Source organism: Tuber melanosporum (assembly GCF_000151645.1).
Source record: "Tuber melanosporum whole genome shotgun sequence assembly, scaffold_10, strain Mel28".
Classification (NCBI taxonomy): domain Eukaryota; kingdom Fungi; phylum Ascomycota; class Pezizomycetes; order Pezizales; family Tuberaceae; genus Tuber; species Tuber melanosporum.
In genome coordinates this window covers 71,783-90,424 of record NW_003299150.1, presented here as the reverse complement: position 1 = coordinate 90,424, position 18,642 = coordinate 71,783, and the positions used below count along the sequence as shown (strand labels likewise).

Genomic DNA, 18,642 nt, shown 5'->3' with positions numbered 1-18,642 from the left:
ACTCTATTTAATACGGTCAAATTCGAACTCCAGACCAACTCCTACTATGATGTTGAGGCATCTTGGTCTTGACGACCATGCTACTGGAATCTCACAAGCAGTTTATGATGTTGTAGCGGATGGGTGAGATTTATAATATGTTCTCCAGAATATGCACAGGGTGACTAATTGATTTACAGAAAGGTGAGAACAAAAGACATGGGTGGAAATAACACTACTCACGACTTCACCGACGCTGTTTTGAAGCAGATGGAGAGGCAATAGGCCAACTAGCAATACTAAAAAAAAAACCGGGCGGAGAAGGTTCACACTCTCAGAGTAGTATGAACCGAGCACTGTTAGTTTGTTGTTTAGCCTAATAATGATCTAGCATGACCAATCTTGGAGATTGATAGGTTTTCTAGAATACCATTACATCTCATTTTCTTTGCCGTTTGTTTTTCTACTTTGATTGTGTAACCTTAGAGGGAATGTATTATTATTATTATTATTATTATTATTATTATTATTTTTCGTTCTTTCCCCAGAGTGATTTTGGGTGGCCTGTGCAACGGATATCATACTTTCAACAGTGCAAGTGATATATCGGGACGGGCATCCGCTCTATTAGTCAATTGAGTTCTCTAGCTTGGTGACTCTATCGTGAGTCGTGGCCTACCAGTTTTAATTACAGGACATGAAGGGAGGCGTATAAGATAGGAGAAAGAGAAGGAGCGTGAGAGAATAAGGGGGTAGAAAAAAAATGAATAGATTTAAAAGGCCGGTCGTCGCTTCCTCCCGGTATACTTTGAATCGGCCTTAACGAATTTCCCTTTATTCCTTCCCTGCTCCTTCTTCCTGAGAATCCAACTTTTGCTTCCTTTCTTACCCTCCCCAACCCCGTCTCTCCCACCATCCCTTCCCTTTCTCCTCTCATCGATGACATCAACACCCTCTAGCCCCCTAACCATATTCGTAACATCGTCAGCCCCGCCCTCTCCGGCCCCCGCCCCAACCGTCAACACCAAATAGAGCTTAACATTCTTAGTCCCAGGGTCATCCTCCAACAAGCCAGCGCCGAAGCCGGCCCTAATCGCCGCACCGGTAATCATCCCCCTCTGCACCTCATTCTTCGGATAGAACTGTAAGACAGCCTTCCCACCCCTCTTCAATGCGGCATACAGCCCCTCAAAGAAACTGCTCAACCTCCCGGTCGCCGAGACATCACTGGTATCGGCGTTGCACAGCCACTGAATCGCCGATATGCTTATGGCCGCGTCGAATGTGCCTGGGCGAAAGGGAACGCCTTGTCCGACGTCGGCGAGGAACAGGTCGCCGGCGGTCTCGCGGTCGAGTGCCACAGCAAGCATACTGGCGGATATATCCATCCCGATCCATGTGTGGTTCGATGCGGTCAGGCTTTCCCCGCTGAGTCCGCTGCCGCATCCGATGTCGAGGATCAGGCTTGGGTATGGAAGGGAGAGGAGTGAGAGGGCGCGCTGGGTCATGGTCGTCTGGATGGTCTGGATCCGGCTGCTTGTGGTGTATTTCTGGGATTCATGGTCATTGTAGAAGAGGTCTGGCGGGCTGCAGTGGGGGTCGTTAGTGTCTTTGGAAGGTGCAGCAGGGGAGATGCGTACAGAGTATCTTCCGGGCGAGACATTGCTCCGGTGTCTGCGCTGTTTATTTGAATTTTTTTTATGAGAATTTAGCGGTGGTGGCGTTTGGTTTGCAGAGGTATGCACTAAGTGGAGTCTGGAGTTGAATTGAGAGTTGCTATCCTAAATAGTGCAGCGTCTGTAAACCACCATCTGAGGCTCCACGCTCGAACTTTTTCTCCCGAGGTTTGTGGGGTGTGAGGCAGTCTTGGTGTATTCGGACAGGGTAACCCAGAACTACTTATGCGCAGGCAGCACAGACGAATGATAATTGATGACCGCTCTCGCTGGCCCGCTGATGAACAAGATTGTCCGGCGAGGCAGGAAGTTCTCATCGAGTCGATGGGTTAAGTTAAGAAGAAAAAAAAGTTCTTACATTGGTGTATCCCTAGTGTGTCTTCACAAAATAAAACATGAAAATTTAATCATGAGAATTTGGATCATACCCGGGAAATAGGACCTGGAAACAGCCTGGGGGTATTGTGGTAACCTGTACTGCATAGCACTGCATCATACCTCAGCATAAGAATAGAAATGGAGAGGGGAAAAAAAAATAGAGCATTTTTCTCGTACCTTACATAGAATACTGGTACCATACCCTTTTCAACCATGTTCCCTTCCCCCCTCCCGCCAAGACAGACTCACAGTTCCGTCCTTAACGGCACCCCGCCGAGCCAAGACTACCTTAACCCAGGGACTTGTGGTACAGTGATGGAGGCTCGGAAGGGGAAGTTGTTATGCTGTGCTCAACAGTATGGTGCTCTGAGATGGCTTTTATTTCTGGTCTGGTGGTAATTACTCGTGGAGCTGAGAATGCTGATTATGGCATCTTTCACGCGTTTATTTTTTCTTATTAGTCTTTTTTTTTTTTTTTTTTTTTTTTAGTAGACCGTGGAAGGGTGGGTTTGTGGATAAGGGGGTGGAAGTGAGGACTGGGTGAACGGATGTGCGAGCACAGCATAGTGATACGGCGAGTAGTCTATAGCCGTTTGTTCTTGTTGGTGAGAGGAGAGAGGAGATGGAAACATTTCCTCTCTCTTCTATGAAGGTGCGCTTGTGATGTGGTAGGTATGATATAGTGGTGAGTAGTAGGAAGTAAGCGACCTGTGAGTTCTCCTTTGTATGGAGATATCCTCAGGATAGAAAAGTTGCAGCCTCGTTCTGTCGATCGGGGGGAAGTTGGCAATCCTCATATTGTGTATACAGTATCTTCCATCCTGCCTTTAGCTTCACCTCTTTACAATTTCTGTTCTCACCACACTCGCCCACACTCGCTTGCTCCTTTTTGCTTTTATCTGTTCCATCACGCCCTCTCCTGCTTTCCCCTCCGGGCCCTCCCTCCTTTACATTTTTCCCCCTTCTGCTGTCGTACTTCCAGCTTCACTTTTTTTCCCTTTACATTAACTTACCTTTACATTAACTTACGGGTTGGGCCTTTTGAACAGCGCATGAACTTGAAAACCACCCTTGAGGAAACAATTACCCTCTGTAGCGTGTTTCTTGCCGTCCGCCGTTTCCTTTCCAGCGACGACGACAACCACCACTGTTCTCCAATCCAGTTTTTTCCCTTATTTTCCTCTTCTCACCATATCGCTCACCTGAACCTTTTTCGCCCCTCCTCATCACCTAATACATAGAAGTTCATACTACCGAGTGAGCTCCCCTTTCAACCTATACCTCCCACTCAACCCGGCCAGCAAAACAATAAAAAACCCGCACATTTGTATTTTTCTCTATCTTGCATACCTTCTACCTTCCCTCCAACACACATACCTTACCAGTGGAGGGGGAAGACAAGAAGGGGCAGAAAGCTATTTTTTTTATTCGCGTTTTTGCGAAAATAAAAGAGCTAAGAGATAAACGTAGCTTCAACGAACTGAACGAACAACTTAATACAATGACAGACTACGTCACGGCAGACGCACCCTCGTCGTCGGCTTCCATAGTGCCGGAGGCAACAGCGACAACACCAATGACGAGTAAGGAGGAAGCGAAATCGGTTGAACCAGCGGCCGGGGCATCCAAGATGAAACCCCAATTATCTGCCCGGTCGAGCGCGGATGGGAAAGACCGTGGGGGAGGTGGAGTAGAGACTCGTCCTTCTTCCGCCGATGTCGATGATCGTCGGAGTAGCAACGGCAGGGGGGTATCACGGGGAAATGGCGGTGCGAATGTCAGTCAAGCTAGCAGTGTATCCGGACATAATGGGAATGCCACTGCTACCACTGGAGGAGGGGCGCAGAGTGGTGGAACCACGGGCAGGAAGCAGCAGACTTCCTTCTTCTCCGGGAGTAAGATCAAGCATCTGAAGAAACCGGATGGTGTCCCGCTTTGGCGGAAGGATATCCAGTATGAGTTCTTGCAAGCAATATTCACCGATGATAAACCGGTTTTTACGAACTCGTATGATAGACGGGTTCGTCGGACGTTCGCAGACGTCTATATCGATGCTATGGCTCGGAGTAGCAAGACTAGTAAGATTTTGAGGGATAAGCTTACAAGTGAGAGACCTAATGCGCTGAATATGGCAATGGTTTGTTTGCTGGTTAATGTCGGGAGGATGAATACTACCTTGAATTGTGAGTGTGGCTGCATTCCCGCCAGAGAGGGGGACTAGCTATTGCTTTTTTTTTTCCAGCTGGGTTCCCGTTTGCTAATGTTCCCCCGATGCAGTCTTCCCTGAAATGAAAGCTCAGCTTAGGACGTACCACTCCATCCCCTCGTTGCAATCGTATACGGATACACACGCCTACAAGCAACTCCAGGATGCTCCCCGTCTTAAGTCTATCCTCAAGGGTGCTTGCGAGGATCGAAAGGAACCAGTAACGTTGGACCAGCTCATAACACTCCCGATTCCACGTACAAACCCTATAAACCTAGTTTTCCTACTCTCGACCTATGCCCCCAAGATCTCGGAGCTCCATTTCCCGGAGTCGCGGGATTTTTACGACCTGGTTATGAGGAGCACTCTTTCCAGCAAGAGCAGGGCTAGGGCCTTCCTCTGGCTGATGTGGTGGTATCTTGAGGGTGACTTTGACACCGAATCAGCGATGAAGAACCCCTTTGGCCAAGGCCAGGAAGCGAAGGATGGGGGTGTGCCTTGTAGAGTCCCTCAGTTTGAGCACTTGACGGAGGAGCAAGCTGCCAAGGAGAACGTCGACGCCGACGCGGAAATTGAGTTTGGTGAGAAGATGCGACTCGAGCGGAAGAGTAAGTGCGCCTTTGTTGCGAACCCGAACCTTATAGCCAAACAATAAGAAAGAAGGGTTAAATGACTGGTACATCTGCTAAAGGAATATACGCAGAGTTGCTGGAGAACAATGACAACACTCCCGCGCCCTCTACAGGGAAGAAGGTGAAGAAACGTAAGTTGTGCCCGCAGCTCCGGTTTCTGGTCGCATTGCCGGTGATCCCTCAACGCGTCTGACACCCGTGATAGCAATTGCGCCGTCTCCCGAAGATGACGAGCAATCAGCAGCTGGAGGTTCGCCACCCACAAACACGTCTGCATCAGGAAGAAGGAATGGGCCACACATGTTGGCTGCATTCCTGAACTCCTAAATGACTTTTGTGTTGAAATATTTACGCGTTTTTATAGGTTCTGTGCGGAATCCGGCTCGTAAGAGACGGGACTATCTAAATCCTGTGGATTATCAGTACGAATACGACTCCGAGAACGGGACTCGCCAGGGTTCTCCCGACGGGTCAATGACTCCTAGTGGGAATTGTATGTTTGTGACTGCTCCTTGGATATGTTCGCGTTTGTACTGATATAGCAAACAAACAAACAGCGCTTGAGGTGCCAATCAGGGGCCGCGGTGGACGTCCCAAGGGCTCTGGCAAACGTGGAGTGGATGGAGAAGTCAAGAATTCTACTCCTCGTATTACTCTCAGAATGGGATCAAAGGCCTCCGGCGACGCATCGGGACATAGTCTTACTGCCGCCCGGTCGATAGCTCCGTCTACAGGCTCACTGGACCGCGGAACCCCACTCGGCACAGAGCGGGGATACCGTTCTCGACCATTGACTTCTCACCAACTCGCAGTGCAACAAAACCGTAAAGACAGGGCAGAGTACCTTATCAACCGCAGACTCAAGCGTCTCGATCGCAAATCTCGCAAAGCCCGCCTTCGGGAGGGCGCCATTTCCCGCTGCTGGCGTAGGATAAAGCACATGGAGGACCCATTTGCAAAGTCCGATGATGAGCATGAGGTTCACTCCGTAAAGCCAATCATACGCTCAACCCCAGCTGTTGCCGCCCCTCCCACAACTGCCACCGAAACCGATGACACAGCAAACACCGCTGCTAACACCGAAAGCAACAACAAATCCGCAGATCCCAAAGACCCCGCTGCAGTAGCAAACTCAACAACTGATTCCCCAACTGAGCCAATGGACGTGGACTCCGATCTCCCACCTGTCAAGAAGATCAAAACTGAGCATGCTAACGAGCATCACTCTTCGAAGCGCTACGGGAACGGAACTGCGCATCGTGGGATCGCGGGGCTTGCGCCGACTGACACAGAAGAGGACGATTACGGCGAGGAGGCTCTTGCGCTTGCGGCGGCGATCAGGAGGTCGAAGAGGCGGTTGGAGCGGTGGGAGGAGGAGGACGCTAGGCGGGCTTTAGGCGGGGATGTGGCTGTCGATAGGAGGGGTGGGGTGGTTGAAGATAGTGAGGAGGATGGAGACGGGGAAGGTGATGGGGAGGGGGAAATGGAAGCGGGAGTGGACGAGGGTGAGGCTGAAGCTGAAGGCGATGTGGAGGGCGATGTGGAGGGCGATGCGGAAGGGGAAGAAGATGGCGAGGGAGAGGATGAAGAGGCCGAGGACGAGGATGTCGAGATGGAGTAGTATAATGATACATTATCCTCCTCTCCTTCAATCTCCTATTCATGGCCCGTTTGTACTCTCGCCTGCTCTGTTGACGTGGTAGGCTGGTTGTAGGTTGGCTATGATACTTGTTTACTTTATTTATTACTTGGGAGGTTCTTTTCTTTTCTTTTCGCTTTCATACTTTACTTGGCTGTTTTTACCTTTCTCTATTTTCGATAATAATTTATGCCCGGACTGGACCGGACTGGACTTTACTGGAATGGGATGGAGTGGGGTGGCGTGAATTGCTGCTTGGTTGGTTGATTGGCTGGTCAGTTGCTTGTCGCTTGCTTCCGTGTACTGTATCATACTTTATAGCCTTTAGATTGTACTACAAACAGAATGGGTCACCATTACGACACCATCGTTTATAATACCACTCATAGGCCCGTATTGTACTCTACTGTGCCGTGTCGACAAGGGAATGGGAACGTATGAATGAATGAATGAATGATGCATCTACTGTTGCTGCTGCTGCTGTTCGAGAAGAGGAGAAAAAATGGAAGGGAATAGTTTGCGTAGTGCGTTCTGTGTTTCTTTTAGTTTTTGGCGCGGGTATGATAATATCTTGTTTATCGTGAGTACCGCTACCTGTAGGAAGTCACTTTTGGGATGGCGTAAACATCGTACCGTGTTGCAGCCGTAGTCGTTGCGCGCTGTGGAGTTGGTATATATCATAGTATAAGGCGGCAAGGGTGAGAAAGAGTTGAGGTCTCGAGGAAGGGAGGGAATTGGAAAGAAACTTGCATCATAATAATATTATATAGCTGGTCTTGCAGGTCTCTTGCGGTGTGGGGGATCTTGCGGGGGGATTTTTTCGTATTTTCACAGTTGGAGATAAATTTATCTATCCGCCCTGTTTCCGCTCCCTCCTTAACTAGTACTGTCCGTTTATTCGGTGTTACGTCTTTCTGGGTGAGTCTGCCGAGGTTCCCAATAACGCCCGGGGGCAGTAGTAGTGGGCACACCGAATGTTCGTGGGAGGCACAGGATACGTACCGGTACTGTACGTTATCGCAGGACAGCGGAGGAACACCATGAGTGACGTTCCATGATTCCATCCCTGAGACATCAAATCCATTCCTCGCTCGAGCTGACCAAAAAAAACATATGGAATGAACGAATGTGCTCAAAGTCTAACTAACCCCCCGTACAGCACTGTGTAGTACTCCAGATTAAGTGATTTCTTTCCGGGTCTTGCATCCGCCGACTTATGGCACCCCCAACCAAATAATGACAACTCTAGGCGCATAATAATTATGATAGATGCTCATTCCTAGGGCGGGTAATGATCCACATCCCGACAACCCCATGAAGCGGAGGCACCAAGATGTCCCATTCAGAGCGCACTTTCGGAGCGATGGATCGGTAGGGTGCCCATTACTTCAGCTGTTTGGGGCGTCGGAGACCATGGAACAAGACGAACGAACGAACGAACGGAGGGGAGGGGAGGGGTGATGGAGAAAACCACTCAGCGTTTCAGCTCACGACTCAAAAGGTTGTAATTGTGGTTTTTGCAAAGTTCAACTGTGAAATCGTGCGATAGGAGATCTTCTGGGATCTATAGGAATAGAAAAAGAGACATTTTTAACAAAGGAGAAGAAAAAAAGAAAAAAGATATCAGCACAAAGTCGCGGGATCACGATACGGGTCTCAAAATTCAAAAAGCCCGAAGTTGAGAGCTTTTGATCGACGGGGCGTGATATCATACTCGCGCGTGGTATGTGGTCTGGAAGATTTGAATGTTATCGCACGTTACATAAGCTTCCTGGGGAATTCTTGGCGCAGCTGAGTGTTCAAACATCGGCAAGATGGAGAGTTGAGTGGAACAGACATGATTAATATCCTTTTATATCTCGTGTTTTGGGGGTGGGGGTTTCACGACATTGTTTTAAAGTGCTTAATAATGAAGAAATTAAGTGGCCATTTGTCATGTAATGTAAATGGTAGAATTCTCCCAACTTCTATATGGTGAAATGCGATTACAGTAGCGTAGGGGTTCAAGAAGCTACTGGACCATATCACCATACTTTTACTATCATACATTATTAATATAATATTCTCCTCTTGTTTTCTCAGCATAACTTAATCCCGAAAAGCCACTTGGGAGGTTTCATTTTCCTCTTATGGTATCGTCATACCTCACGATATATAAAAGTCCCTTAGAGCCTATTCGGCAAACCGCAGCCAACTTTTCGTTCCCTTTGCGGCCGTTTTCAATAGTCAACTTTGAACGCGAAAGCCGGTAAACGTACTTGTACTATAAAATACCACACCAAAAGCATCCGTCTTCAAGTATGATAATTGAATTTCCTCCCCGGGTTACCCAAAGAATATCATAGAAGAGGAAATAAAAATAGTACTAGTACAGGCTTTCAGAACTATGCCAACTATTCATTCATACACAAGGCTTATATCATAGGCCTAGCGGTGACAAATCGATGCTGTAGCAGCTGGGATTATTGAAAAGACCTAGTGTCACTTTCTCTCTTTCTCTCTCTCCGGTCAATAGACATCCCAGAAAGTGAGAAGAGAAACCCAAGGAATTCTCTTGGATATGTGGAAAATTTCGAGCATTCATCAATGGAATAGAGGTGGTGTTATAATTTTGTCAACATGGGTACTTTGGGCGTAAAAAGGCACTTCTATTGCTGATTTTTTTTACCAGCTCGGTACGGGGCAACGGAACGGAACGGTTGTGTCCAACCAAACAGGCCATTAAGGTGTTTGTTTGGCAACTCATAAGATGCCTTTCTAACTGCAGTTTGGCACACTTTACAAACAACGGCGTGCCAAACACCCCCTAAAAGTAACTTATGTATCGTACGTGACTGTCAACTCATTCATAACCGCAGCGAGATCGAAATTTCTTTGCGGAAACATATTATATATACACTCCTTCCAAACCCGCATTGAACTGTACTGTGCTATACTATACAGGTACTATACTATACTATACTATACTTTTATTACCCTCCTCCCCTCCTCCCCCTACTATGATAGTCATATCCCCGGGTAACATAACCTATACACTTCACTTCATCCATCCATCCACATAAATAAAATCCAACAATCAATCAATCAATCAATCATCCCCCTCATCGCAAACCACCTTGACTCCGCTCCACGCACGCCACCCCACCGCACCCAGTACATGCAAAATTTAAAAAAAAGGGGAAATTAAAGAAAAAAACACCTGTGAAAAGACTAGAGAGCAACGGGAATGGGTAAAGAGAATTTAATGAGCAAATGGGGAGAGGGAGAGAGAGAACACCAGACACAAGAGAATTACAGTACTTGTACTTGTATTAAGTTGTATGATAGTGTAAGGATATAACAGAATAAATAGGGAACGGGGGGAAGAGGACATTAACGTAACGCGACATAACTGACCGCTCACACCACCCACCTATGAAAGCCGGGCCGGGCCAAATCGGGGAAACGAAAACGAAAGAGAGGGGGGTAGTCGAGTGGATGGAATCACTCATAGACACTATCTTCCATCACCATTGCTATTGCGGCCGTTAGCACACCGATTCCAAAGTTAACAATGAAGGAGTGACTTACCGCTCCCGCCATTGTTCACCCCACGATTATACCCCTTCCTACCCATCATGAACATCATACTACTCTCTCTCCTCCTAGCCTTAGCCCCACTAGGTCCATTGTCCCCTAGGCCATCACCAAGCATCGGTGGTGGCGCCGGAAACCCCATCGCCGGTTGCTTCGTTGGGGTAGGGGTAACAACGGTCCCGTACGCCGGCTCGTAACTAGCGAATTGTGGTCTCGGGGTGATTGGCGGTTCTTGGGGTGCCGGGCGTGATGGTGGTAATGGGGAGTGCATTGCTGGGGTTAAGGGGGCGGCGTTGGGGTTGCTCGGGTGGAGGAGTGATCCAGTCGTCGATGGGCGGCGGTCGGTGGGTGTGGGGTATGGGCTACGTGGGGAGACGGGAGATGGGGTGGACGGGGGGTTTTGGTGGGGGTGTTTTGGATGGTGGCTACGGAGGGCTTCAAGGTTGCCTTCTTCTGGGCGAACAAAGATGTGGTTGTATTCATGGAGGAACATACTGAAAACTTGGGCTGGTATGTTGAGGGTTGGGGAGAAAACAATTCCAACTATAGGGGAAATCAGTATCCACCTGCTAAACAGAGCCAGGAGGGGAGGGTTACCATTTCTTATAGTCATCTTGTTTATATCCGAGTTCTCAACAATGTGGATCAAGTGTCCCGACAACGCCCTCAAGAGTTCGAAGTTCTCAACAGGCAGCGTATGAACCAACTCGTTCAGGGCCGCGATTTTAGCTGCCTTGTCGTCCATTTCTACAAAGTGTGAGTACCGCGTCTAAAACCGGGTAGTAGAATACATACCCGTGACTTTGACGAAGTCCTCCCTTCGCTCCGTCGTTAGAACATTTGTCGGCAGTTCTCTAAGATACAACTTCAACAAACCGGCCACGGCGTGAACGTCATAGTACTCGTCATTATCCAGAAGATTGTAGTCCGATTCTAGACTCAATCAGCCATATTTCAATGCATATGCCGTAAGTGCAACATACCAGTGTTAAAACGTTCTCGAAGACCTTTGATAACGACATTCGAACCGCTCAATCGAAAGATACCCTCCTCGCTCGCCGCATCCTTGGCATCCAAATATTGAATACACCTGTAAACGACTGCGGGTAGATGAACGTCCACTCCCATCGGCTTGCTCAAATGAACCGCCTCTTCTAACGGAGCTCCAAAGACACTTCGAGAAACAGGTATCCTCTCATAGGTTTGTTGAGGCTGCGCAGCCTGAGGTTGGTTAGTGAGGTCCGAAGAAGAGCGTTGTCGGAACCCCCAAATGCTCCTCTTCTTTGCTGACTTCTGCTCCGCGTGATTAGTAGGCGCCGAGAACTTCGATCCCCATGCAGCGAGATCCGAAATGACGGATCCGTTCGTCGGCCCAGAAATCTGCTTGGACGCTACTGGACCTCTATCTGGGACTGGGCCGACCATCGGTCTATTTTCCATAGCCTGCGCCTGCTGGTGGCTGTTGAGAAGAGGAGTGGATTGCGATGTTGATAATAAATGCGCGTTTGAGTCCTGAGGTGAGGGAGTATTGTGCAGCCTATTCAACTCCTCCGGTGTAGGACCTCGAGCAGGCGCTACCCCGGAGACAGTCTCCTCATAACTCAGCGCTTGCAGGCAATCATCACCGTTCTTTTCTTTGCTGTCCTTGTTGTGCCTTTGTCCATACCGCTTCTTCTTTCCCTCCCGACCAGTCGCCGACGTCTGTGATACTTGAGACATTGTAGAATGAGCATCATCATCTGGCCCTCCCTTATCCACATACTGCATCAAAGCCTCTACCCATTCATCCCTCTCGGCGTCATTCTCGGCACACAAAACATGGCGGACCAGAGTGGACGAATCCTTGCGTTTGGGCTCCAAGACTAAGAACGCATGTCGGTATTGATTATCCGCGTCATTCGCACCTTCCGCCGCTTCCTTAACCCCCCGGTTCTGTGATTGGCGTCCAATCTGAGCATTCTGCAGCTTGATCTGTCCCAAGTGCGATCCTCCCGGAGATTCGTAATATTTCAATACAGGACCGTTGAGCACGAAATAGCGTGCTTTCCATCCGCCAAAGTTCTTGCCACGTTTAGTCAAATATCCCTCCTTCACCGGTTTTCCGTCCTGGTTCGTGCCTGTTATACCGCTTCCGTCCTTGAATATCGGAGCCGAGTCCCGGCCAACACTATTATCCACTACGTCCGTCGAGAAGAACTCACACAGCGCCAGCGCCGCACGTTCATCCATAGTGGCGCCCAAAACCCCCGCAAAGTATTCGTCAATCGCATTTCTTCGGGCATCAATCTTAGCCGGAGCGTGTCCAGAGAAAAGACTCCTATCTGGAACTTTAACACTATAAGTGATGTAATTCCTCAATCGAGAATCCAAAGCAGGTAAAGCCCCAACATCCTTTTCGACCCGCAACAGTTCCTTCCCATTTGCCCGAGAAAATACCCCGAGTGTAAATACAGAATCCTCACTTAGCGGTCGGGGCTTGCTACCAGGCATCATACTAGCTCTAGCGGGCTTCATCCTAGAAGATACTACGCGGGAGTCCACAGAAGGGATGGCTGAAGGAAGGATAAGGAGGTTGCTTAATCCGTCGAGAGACCCGGGCTTTGTGAAGCCACCGACACTTGACAAACTACTCGCCGAAGCGTTTTTCTCGTGTCCTTTGTATTCCGGCGATCTAGGTGGCATACTAGCACTCATTCTTAGGCCCATACGGGGGGTTCCAGGCCCATAAGGAGCCGGAGTCGCACTCATTCTCGGCGTGGTCGGTAAACCGGGTGACTTGATTCTTGGCATCGGTGAACCTAGGGGTCTGTCAATGGGTCTCGGTGAGCTTGGCAATCCGGGACTGGGTAATGGAGCTCTAGCGAACTGTTGTTTGATACCAGGGGAAATTGCGGACTGTTCCTTCCCAAACCCTGCCGCGGCAGGCGATAATAGTCCCTCATTATGTTTCGGTAGAGTTGAAGCTTGCTTTTCCTGAGGTCGGGGGCCGGGAGCTGGTTGGGGACTAGGAGCTGGCCGGTCAAGCGATATACTCTTGTGCACTTCAATTTCGGGGGACGAGAAATCAGAAGGAGCCTTCTTATCCACCGGTGTATGTTGCCAGCTCTTTTCGCTATCACTATCAGATATCGTCCCCTCCGGCTCTTTCGACTTTTGGGAAGAAAGTTGTTGATAGCCTACAATCTCGTCAATCGAAACATTGTCGTCTTCATCAGTGTCATCATGCAGTTTGGATTCCGTGTGCAACCCCAATGACAACGGAGCAGGGGGTGCCTTTCGAAGTGGCGATTTCCCAAGCCCCGAGGTCGGGGCAACGGCCGTTGAGATACCAAGTTTCATTCGTAGCGGGATTGGCCCTTTTGCCGGCCCAGTGCCTATGGCCGGATATACGTTATCCAATTTGCTCAACGGGGCAGATCCCTCCTCAGCTGACTCCATCATTGGCGGCAGAGAATTTCCAGACTGCAAATTACCCTGACCCCCAAGACTCTGATCAGAATGTTTGTTTCCCAGCGACGAAGTTACGCCGTCGGGGGCCAATTGCCCATTAGGGCCCCTCGTCCCTTGATTGGTGGATGAAGTTATGCGATCGCCCATAGAGTTTGCCGGCGGATAGGGAGCCATCGAATCGCCCTGGACTGAGCTCGAATCAGATCTCGAGCGGTCAGGAAGGGGCATGGATTCCGATCTAACGAGGGGATTTGCTTCTGGTTGGCCATCCCGTGGCGAATCTCCAGCGGCACTCTCGCTCGGCGCAGGCGATTCGTTGAATGTTCTCGACGGGTCCATCGACGACGTAGGTAGCGGTGCAAGCTGACCCCTCTGCTCCTTAAGTGCCTTCCTGTACTTTTCTTTATCCTTCAGTGCGCGTTCCAGGTCCTTGTTCAGGCCGTAAATCATAGCCCTCTGTTTGTCCACCAGTTTCCACAATTGTGCGTTCTGCGAAGCCGCAGACGCCTTCTCCTTCATCATATAAGCAATTAGCGACTCGGCCGACCCAGCCGTTTGGATTAAGGACTGGATCTCGGCCGGTGTCGGGCTAACTTCCTTTGCCGAGCTGTGATTTCCATCTCTGCTAGTATGATTAGCTCCCGACTGCGCAGATGCCGATGATATGGCAGAATCTATCGAAGAAGTCCGTGGAATGGAGCGTGGAAAGCTTGCGGACGACATGGAGGGAGAAGCGGCAGGAGTGGTAGCCGCGCTGCTAGAAGTTTCGGGGACGGAAAGTAAAGGCTGTCCTCTATCTCTGCTCGTGCCATGCACAGAGTTACTAGAGCCTCCCGACAAAGACCTCGAAACAGAGTAGGGTGAGGAAGATCCTGAATCGTAACGGTGAGAAGAATCGTTGGCCAAAGGACCCAAAAAACCGCCTGTTACGCTCGATGCCTCCGGTTGTAATCTCTCCAACTGATCTTGTGGGGTCCTAGAAGGGATGGTGGATTGCAGACTATAATGGTTGTGGTGGTTATAAGGGGATGATGGGGGGTAGGGGGATTTTTGAGGGTGAGTAATTGAGACCTGTTGATGCGCGATGCGACCTCCGCCGCCGCCTTTGCCACTATTGCTGTTACCGGTGTTTATCTCACGATCAAAGTCTTGATGTGTGATCAGGTTGTCGCGCTGGGGGTGTTGGGATAGTGGTGGCAATTTTCTAGGCGAGGATGGGTATCCTTGATGCGTGTAGACAGTCCGTGCTTCACCTTGCAAATTTACCTGCAGGGCGTAAAGGTTTGGGGAAGGAGGGTGAATATTATTATTACTATGGCCCAAAGTACCCGTAGTATTGTTGCCCCCAGCGTAGTGATTATTCAGGCTAGAAGCGCTTGAGCCCACTGTAACACGCAACTGATCTTGAGTACCGGTAGAGTGCTCTGGGAAGCCCCGGTCACTGAGGCCAAAATGCGGTGGTGTTGGCGGAGTATGGAGAGGAAGATGCGACATGGCCGGAATTAATATTATTATTATTACGTTCTAAGGGGGGGGGGTGGTTGGAGGGATAAGTTTAGGAGTGCTGTAAGAGTGAAGCGAAAATTGGCAGCGAGGGTCCCCTGTCCGGTAGAGATTAGTGGGGACAAAACGGCGTGGGTAACCTCTTGGGAAAGGAATGGATTGAGTGTGAACCTGGTGAATGATACCCCAGGAGATGAACTTCAATGTAAAAGAGGGCACCAATAAATCTATAATTTTCTTCCACTTCCAAGTAGAGTGAGGAGAGAGGAAGGGTGAAGGAAGGGAGAGGGGGGGAGGAAGGGAGGAAGTGAAATTTGAAGGCACGGGAGGAGGGGGGGGGGTGCAGAGTAGATGGGATGTTGGAAAGAGATAAAGACAGGAGTTGAGTTTGGTATTATTACCTTCAATGGGAGGACAATCAATCAATGAATATCGAATCAAGCAATGAAGAGTCGAACAAGTCGAGCAATCCAACCATACAAACCGGTGGTGATCTTTTGAATGCAGACCATCTACCCCGATAGTAAGGGGGTAGGGTAAAATAGAAGTAAAGAGGGTAATGGTATCCAAAGGGGAAATATGATGAAAGTAGGAGACAAGAAGTTGAGGAAGAGGAAGGGGGGGAGGTATGGTACTATAGATAATAGTATCAGAGGAACTAGGGCAAAGCGTATTTTTTCTTTTGCTTCAATCCTTTCCCCTTGATTCACTCTAGCCTCTAGAGAGGCTCCTTCACTCCTTCCCTACGCGAAGAATAGAACGTCAAACTAGTTGCACCCTATAGGCTCACCGCGGCGAGGAAGAATGTATATCCCTCGATAATACAGGGGGACAAGACTATGCACAGTTCAGAACTGTCAAGGCATGTCAGTCATGATATCCGTGCGATACTCTATGTCTGCATGTAAGAAACCAATGCTCGTTATGCCCTTCTTCCAAAAAGTATCATGGTAACAATTTGTAAGGAATGCCGAGAAACAGGGGTTGGAAGGATGGGGGTTTGAAGAGAGAAAAATGAAAGAAAAAATGAAAAGAAAAGAAAAGAAAAGAAAACTGCCGTACTATACTCGAGTACTGTACTCTTGTTGTAAATATCGACCCACAACCACCGCCGTGTGTGTAGAGTGCGGGACAGTGAAGTGGTAAAAATCAGATGCAAAAGCCAAAGGCGCGGATACAAAGAAAAATGCCGACGAGAGGCTATGGGTGTTTCAAACAAACCTTTATTTCTTTTTTCTTCCTCCACAGTATCAGGGAAATCCCACGAGCTTTTGCCTCCCTATGATACTTGAGACTGTACTCGAGTAGAGTAATCGGAAATAGCCTGAATAGCAGCCCCATTCGCAGGTTACTTTGTCAGCTGTGCATTTCTTCTATAATATACATGTTATATCATACAGGATAGGGAAGGGAGTGGGACAGGGATGGATGAAGAACTAAAAATGCCCTTCCTCGGCATGAGTATGATACTATCCCATATGATACCGGTACGGTACCCATTCAAAGGATCATACCGTCAAGCACTCACACCGGCGTCAGGAGGGCAGCGAGCGACCCGGCACCGTACCGCAAGCGAAAATGCTGCGAGAAGAGCTTTACATATTGTACATAAAAGCTCTCTCGCATTTCTTCTTCTTCTTTCTTTTTTTCTCATTCGGCGATGTGAAGGGTGGAGAAGGGAAAGGAAAAAGCTGGCAGGACAGTCGAACCCAACAAACGCTTGACCTTCCTTCTCCGCAAACTGGTGTCCCTGCTGCCGTATCGGGCAGATCTTTAATGGTACGGTAGCGTGGGATATGCAAGCAGCTGTATCCGGACGTCCGTCAGTACGAGTACCGGTACTGGTGCTGTAAGTTACAGTAGAGTTCGTATCATACCGCCTGACTCGCCTGACTCGTGAAGAGAGAAGGTCGGGTCTCTCCTTCCTCTGTGTGCTTTCTCGCACAGTATGATACAGTTGGTAGGCAGGGTTTCTGAATGCCGGTAGGGTTGCCGATTCCGTTGCCCTGTTCGGTAAGAGTGGGGTCGGTGGATGAGGATTGTCTGGATGAACTCTCCTTCTCCCTTCGCTCTTCGCCACAAGACAAGTGAAGCAAGCAAGCAGGAAAGGGGATGATATAATAATTATGATATGCAGGTACGAAAAAGAAAGCTCGCCAAGTGCTTCTCAGCGGTGGGAAAGCTCTCTCCCCCTTCTTTTTCTGCCCTTTACAAAAGTATATATTGTATCGTGCATTGATTCATCATACCGAAGAAACATCCCGCCGTCATTTCAATAAACCATAGATTAAAATAAAATAAAATAAAATAAGATAAAAACCCCGAAATTTATCATAAACCCCGCTTCCACCCCAATCATCATCAAATAGACTATCTACCGTATTCCCTTCTTTTCTCGCAACCTCCGAATGCAGCAGGCAGCGATGAGCTGTCGCTCCTTCCTTCATCCACCACAGCTCTAAATGATGGAGGACAAAACTTGCTAGACCGGAACAGGCCACTCATCCCTTCCCTCCCATCCCATCCCATCTCAGCCTGCCAGATTGATTCGCCTTTTCACTTTTTGTTCTTTCTTTACTTTTTTTCGGTCTTTTTTTTCTTTCTTTTTTCCTCGTGGCGGGAATAAGGAAGCGCGGATCAGGGGCTATGGCGTGTGTCAGGTCAGGGCAGAGGGCCAAAAGGGGGGAGGAATGGGAAGAGGGAAAGTGATCAAAGCAAAAAAAAATAAAAATAAAAAATCAAGTGTTGGACCCGAACCAGCTAGGAAAAAGAAAAGCAGGTCTGTGGATGATGAGTGTAGAACTCCGGTAATCCAATCTATCAACTTCTTGTACTCGTATGATGGGCGCATCAATTCACGATGTCCAACTGGAGTGAGTGAGTGAGATTCTTGGAGATATAGCACTACACTCGAGTACCGGTATTTGAAATACACGTACTCGGGTACCACATCAGGACTGGAGTAGAATCGGGAGGGGGAGGACCTACAGGTATCTTGTTTTCTATTCTTTTTCCATTGGATACCCAATCGTGGTAGTGATATTATCAGGAATCCTGACACCCAAAGACCCACCACTCATCAATCCGCCCCATCCATCTCGTCCAGAAACGCCATACCATATGTACTTGTAAGCAATGAACAATTCGAATGAAACGTCGACATGATATATAAAAAGGTATCCCATCCGGCACAGCATCGAAATATCCTAATCTTTCCAGAATCCGCCCCCTCCTCCTCCACCACCATCCCATCCCATCCCATCCCATCCTATCTTCATCGTCAGCAATTCACCCACCATTATGATAAATCCCCATTTTATGCAAATCATCGTCACACCCAAAACAACCAAACACCTCCCCCCGTGACCAATTCCCATCAAATTCCGCAAATTCCGCAAATTCAAAAAAAAAGGTCAAAACTGCGGGGAACAAGCCCGTCCCCCCGTCTCCCCTCCCCCCGCTTTCTCTTTTATCTCTCGCCCCCCCCTCTTTAAGTCTTTGTTTCCAAATACTGTATACCCTGCTCGAAGCCATCGGTATCATACAGCAGCGTCCCATCTGTTCTAGCGCGCTTACTGTCCTTATCACCACACACACACACAT

General features: G+C 48.8%; 4 protein-coding genes; 2 read left to right on the top strand and 2 right to left on the bottom strand.

The window, feature by feature from the left end:
- The window catches only part of GSTUM_00004106001 (uncharacterized protein), a gene marked incomplete at its 3' end in the record, with an annotated part of 2,133 nt that extends 1,869 nt beyond the window's left edge, over positions 1-264 (top strand). Inside the window, exons 6-7 of the mRNA XM_002842450.2 lie at positions 34-123; positions 180-264. Of these exons, the coding sequence (XP_002842496.1) occupies positions 34-123; positions 180-264 (175 nt within the window). The remainder of the gene's footprint in view (positions 1-33; positions 124-179) is intronic.
- Positions 265-752: 488 nt separating this feature from the next.
- Positions 753-1,972, bottom strand: GSTUM_00004105001 (uncharacterized protein; the record flags this gene model as incomplete). Its single annotated transcript, XM_002842449.1, has 2 exons — positions 753-1,760; positions 1,811-1,972. 2 exons carry the CDS (start codon positions 1,970-1,972, stop codon positions 753-755), a joined length of 1,170 nt encoding a protein of 389 aa, XP_002842495.1.
- A 1,562-nt stretch (positions 1,973-3,534) lies between these two features.
- GSTUM_00004104001 (uncharacterized protein) lies at positions 3,535-6,249 on the top strand (the record flags this gene model as incomplete). XM_002842448.2 has 4 exons in its annotated part: positions 3,535-4,216; positions 4,311-4,847; positions 4,900-5,364; positions 5,429-6,249. The coding sequence occupies 3 exons, from the start codon at positions 3,535-3,537 to the stop codon at positions 4,926-4,928; spliced, it is 1,248 nt and encodes a 415-aa protein (XP_002842494.1). The 3' UTR covers positions 4,929-5,364; positions 5,429-6,249.
- A 3,558-nt stretch (positions 6,250-9,807) lies between these two features.
- GSTUM_00004103001 (uncharacterized protein) lies at positions 9,808-15,030 on the bottom strand (the record flags this gene model as incomplete). XM_002842447.2 has 6 exons in its annotated part: positions 9,808-10,025; positions 10,081-10,629; positions 10,684-10,833; positions 10,882-11,019; positions 11,070-11,545; positions 11,633-15,030. The coding sequence occupies 6 exons, from the start codon at positions 15,028-15,030 to the stop codon at positions 9,994-9,996; spliced, it is 4,743 nt and encodes a 1,580-aa protein (XP_002842493.1). The 3' UTR covers positions 9,808-9,993.
- Positions 15,031-18,642: the final 3,612 nt, after the last annotated feature.